The sequence below is a fragment of the Octodon degus genome, unplaced genomic scaffold, assembly GCF_000260255.1.
Source record: "Octodon degus isolate 3935 unplaced genomic scaffold, OctDeg1.0 scaffold00058, whole genome shotgun sequence".
Taxonomy (NCBI): Eukaryota; Metazoa; Chordata; class Mammalia; order Rodentia; family Octodontidae; genus Octodon; species Octodon degus.
Window position 1 is genome coordinate 689,127 of NW_004524634.1, and position 5,179 is coordinate 694,305.

The 5,179-nt window shown below is 37.8% G+C and overlaps 1 protein-coding gene across 10 annotated transcripts in view; it reads right to left on the minus strand.

The window, feature by feature from the left end:
- Positions 1–5,179, minus strand: part of Aak1 (AP2 associated kinase 1) — a 188,248-nt gene that overhangs the window by 71,595 nt on the left and 111,474 nt on the right. For all 10 annotated transcript variants that reach the window (XM_023718386.1, XM_023718385.1, XM_023718384.1 and 7 more), the window contains exons 4-5: positions 2,590–2,698; positions 751–893 (exon numbers count right to left, since the gene is read on the minus strand). In XM_023718386.1, coding sequence (XP_023574154.1) covers positions 751–893; positions 2,590–2,698 — 252 coding nt within the window. The remainder of the gene's footprint in view (positions 1–750; positions 894–2,589; positions 2,699–5,179) is intronic.

Sequence of the window (5,179 nt, forward strand, 5' to 3'; positions counted from 1 at the left end):
GGCTGGGGAGATGGCTCAGTAGAATAAGCACTTGCCTGGCAAGCACAAGGACCTGAATTCAATCTCTGGTTCTGCCAAAAAAAAAACCCAAACAAAAAAAAAAAAAAAAAAAAGCACTAAGAGTCTAAGCTGCGTAGTGAGACCCTGTACCAAATACGCTAAAGAAAAATAAAAAGCTAAACTAATGGGATGCCAATTCCATTCAGCATGTACATTGAGGGACTATCATATGAAAGGCACAGCACAAGGTGATGGTGATCAGTAGCACTGATTTTAAAAATAATTGATTAATGATTTTTTGCAAAATATAAAAGAGACATTTAAAAACCACACATTTACAAACAGTTAAATTAATGTATTATTTTTCGTCTCCGGAAATGTGAATTTGGGAGTATGGTGAGAAAAACGGGGCCGGGGAGATGGCTCAGTAGAATAAGTTTCCCCAGCAAGCGCAAGGGCCTGAGTTCAATTCCCAGTTCCACCAAAAAAAGAAAAAGAAAAAGAAAAATGAAAATATCATGGGTTCTGGTATTTGATAACTATCATTTCTGGAGGCTACTTATGTAGCAAAACGGATGCCTCACTATACTGTTTTCTTTGTCTTTTCACCCACTCCAAGCAGATGTTAAGACTGGAATCAGGTACCATGCTTTAAAATTCCTTTATATCCCCATAGTAGCTACTCCATCCCTGGAATAGAGATAAAATACTCAGCAAGAACGCCCTTAGTGAAATAGTGTGGTCTGTTACCTTCAGGTCACGGTGGATAATAGGAGTTTTGCACTGATGCAGGCGGGCAACAGCTTCACAGGTATCACAGAATATCTGCAGCACTTCATTCTCTGTAAAGCCTGTTTGCAGGCGCTGGTTCATTAGGTTTACCACTTGGCCTCCTGAGAGGGGTACAAAGCAAAGGAGAGGTTATAAAACAGTTTCGTCTCTCAGACCGAGAAGGAGCGGCTACCCAAAGAGAAACAGCCCAGATGAAAGTGACAGAGCTGAAAATGGCCAAGCCAGACTGAAGCCCCAGTGCTCTCACAGCTTAGGATTTATTTTTTTATTTGGTGGAACCGGGGATTGAACTCAGGCCCTTGCGCTTGCCAGAGGAGCGCTTATTCTACTGAGCCATCTCCCTGACCTCGGGATTTTTTATTTTTTTAAAAACTAATACAATGCTTCCTCTAATGTGTCAAAACCAGTTCCTTTATTTTATAAAGTACCCAGATATTAGCTGCCCTCATTATGTCTTCAAGATTAGCGGCAGAACTGATAAAATGGTCCTGCTCTTGGTCCCCGCCTATACTGCCCCTGTTGTGTAAGAGATGAGGCCACAGCCTCACTTGCCATCCCTTTTTGTTAGAATCAGATGGCACAGCAGACCCAGGGAGCAGGAATGAAACAGCATTACAGCCTGTGCTTTGGGAATATAATTCTGGCTTCTTCACTTACTACTTGGCCTGTGGAAATGCTACACCAGTGTCTCATCTGCAGGACCAAAAAACTGATGACCTCCCTTACAAAATCATGCAGATCTTTGTACTACTGCCTAGCCTCTAAACATTTTACTGTCCAAAAAAGAACAGTCAGGAGAAAGTAAACGGTTGAGTTCGAATTTGGTAATGTTTCATAAAATTGGCTAATACTTAATATAATGAAGACCGAAATTACTAGTTGAACTCATATTTTTGGGATAAATAACATATTTAATTTATAGATGGTATCTTTAAAGATAGGAAAATGTTACTGGAGCCAAGAGCAATTACAAGATAGTAAGACAATGGCCCAAGTTTGTAGGCGGCAGCTGCTTAGGCCAAAAAAGCCAAACCCGCAAACAGTGGTTATAATACAGTCAACTCTGTGAATACATTCAATCTACAGCCTGTATCTCTCAAGACAAATGTTCTTTGCAACTTCAAGATTTCAACTATTTAAATGCCACTGCTAACAGCAGCATCATTTAAATGTAGCCTTACCAGAAATCACAGCTCTACAGCCAGGAGAAAAAGATCGTTTCCATCACAAAAAGGATCCTTTTAGCCAGTAACACAAGGATGATAGTGTGAGTGAGGAAGAGAACATACAAGCGAGGGGGTGGGGAAGCAGCACTGCTTCTCTGGTCCATCTGGAGTTGGGCCTTTATTATGTGTCTCCATCATTTGTTTCAAAGCATCACAAAGAGCACATTCATTCAAATTCTCCTATGTTCTCATTTATATACATGACCAAACCTTTGTAAACCCAATATAAACAGGGTTTTATATTATCCATTACTTTTAATTGTTTGTACCATGGTTCCTTATCATCTTTTTTTAATCATCTTAATAACCTAAAGTTTACAGCAGACCCTGTATCATTTTAATCTATCTCTAATACTAAAACAACATAGTTTAGAGTACAATATAAATTAAATAAAAGGATCCCTATGTCCTTGATAATAAAAATGCTAGAGAAAAGTTTAATAATATGGTTCATGGCTGAGGGATATAGCTCAGCGAACATAAGACCTGGGAAGTGCAAGGTCCCAAGTTCGATCCCCAGTACCACAAAAAAAAAAACAAAAAAAAACAAAGCCATGGTTCATATACATACCTCTGCAGAAATCCATGAGAATGAGAACTTCCCATACATCACCACTGCTGACATTGTTGATGCTAGAATCAATGTACCCCACAATGTTCTTGTGCCCTGACAGGTCCCTCTGTGAACAAGAGTTGAGAAATATATTGTCTGTTACAGACACCAATAGGTATGGAATTAGCCAGACAGTTCCACTAGCAAAGATAATATAAACACAGAGACATAACAATAATATGTTGAAAGGTAAGACAGAGGTACTGAGGTGCAAGGTCTAGAACACTTTTCTAGTAGTCTCTGAGATTCACAGCCACATACCTTATAGGAAATCTATTGACCTACTGAACCGTAGCTCTCTCCAGAATCTAACAATAAAGGTACACTCTTTGCTTCTGGGTTCACCACTTGCTCACTGTGTCACTGCTCCCTGTCACCCAGAAGCAGACTCTTATCTTCAGAAATGTGTGTGTGTGTGTGTGTGTGTGTGTGTGCCTCAGAGAGAGAGAGAGACAGAGACAGAGACACAAAGAGACAGAGAGAGAAAATAAACTAGTTTTTAATACACAAAAAAGTATGTTTTGGGGGCCAGGGAGATGGCTCTGTAGAATAAGTGCTAGCCTAGCAAGCACAAGGGCCTGAGTTCAATCCCCAGTTCTGCCAAAAAATTAAATAAAAAAAATAAAAACCCACCTTTAAAAAAAAAAAAAGTATGTTTTTTCCTGGTTGTAGGACTAAAGTGAATTCAGTTTGATGTTAAGTGAGTCATATTGTTTTCTTCTCTTTAAGATATATATGAAGGGCCAGGCATGGCGGCACAAGTCTGTAATCCTAGCAATGGGCAAGAGGATTGTTGTGAGTTAGCCAGCCTGGGCTACAAAGTGAGCTCAAGGCTGGCCTGAGCTGCATAGTGAGACTCTGTCTCAATAAAAGAAAAAGAAAAAGAATATATGGAGAGAATAACTACAAGGCTTTGAAGGCACTCTACAGAATCTAGCCTTAAGCATTTTGCTCATAATGAAGTATTTCAAGCCAACTAACTGGGATACTAGATGGGGCATCAGTTGGAACTGCATGTGATCACAAAGTGCTGTTCAGAGGAATCATTCATCCAAAAAATGTTTCCTGAGCACCTCCTGTGTCAGAACCTGTTCAGGAACTGGAAGTTGTCTCACACCCTGGAAAGTTACCTCAAAGTCTATAGAGTCAGATTTTTGTAACAATAATATTAAAATCCAAAGTCAGTGAGAACTAAAGTGGAGAAAGAAAAACATGAGCAGGCTGAGGAATATGATTCTGACCCAGATACAAGCTAAGACTTTTTAAAAATCAGTTTTAATAAACTGTTTTACTCTAAGCTGAAAAGAATGAATGTAGATCCCTTCACTTCATATTCAAGAATAAACTCAAATCACAGGTGAACGTCTGTAATCAGCCAGCCAGGAAACGGAAGTAGGAAAACCACAAATCCAGCCTCGGGAATTTAAGAAAACCCTGTCACAAAATAAAAAAAGGAAAAGGACTGGGTATATAGCTCACTGTTACAGCACTTGCCTATCATGTGCAAGGAGTTCAAGCCCCAGTAACACAAAAAATAAAAATTGAAACCTATCAAAGACCTAAAACTTCCTCAAAGGAAACATGCACATGTCTTTGTGACCTTAGGCTAGACAACAGGTTCTTAGATATGACACCTACATTATAAAGAAAAAGTAGATAAATTTCATTTTTGAAATTAAAGAAAAATTTGTGTTTTAATGATTCTAAGAAAATTAAAAGTAGGACAATGGAAGAAAATATTTAAGTCATATATCTGATAAGGATTTAGTACTCAGAAGAATAAAGAACACTTACAACTTAACAATAAAAAGAAAACACTATTAAAATTGGCAAAGGATCTGAATAGATGATTTTTCAAAGAACATATACAAAAATAGCACATGCATGAAAAACATTTAATATCATCATTATAAAGGCAAATCAAAACCCCAATCAGATAATACTTCATATCCACTAAAAGACTATAGTCAAAAACATAAAGAATAAAAAATATTAAAGACATGGAGACTGTAACCTTCATATAATGCTGGTATGAATATAAAATCTGGAAGTCCCGCAGAAAGCACAGTTACCATATGACCCAACAATTTCACTCCTATATATAAACTCAAGAAAAAAGGAAGCATTATGTACTCAGAAAAATTTGCACAAAAATGTTCCTAAAAGAATTACTCATAATAGCCAAAAAGTGAAAATAACCCAAACGTCCACCAGTTAATGAATGAAAAAATAAAATGTGGTGCATATGCAACACAGATGTAAAAAGAAATGAAGTAACGATACATGCTACAATAGGGAGGAACCCTGAAAACATTGTGCTAAGAGAATGTTAGACATTTCATACACTGAATGATTCTATGATGGCCACAATATGGAACAGGAAGCAAACTGCTGATTACTGGGGCTAAGGTTAGGGCACAGTTAGTAACTACTAACAAGTAAGGGGTTTCCTTTAGGAGTGATAAAATGTGTTCTGGAATTAATGTTGCAGTGTGCAGTCTTGTGAATCTACTAATAACTGTTGAACCATATGACTTTATTTTTTTTT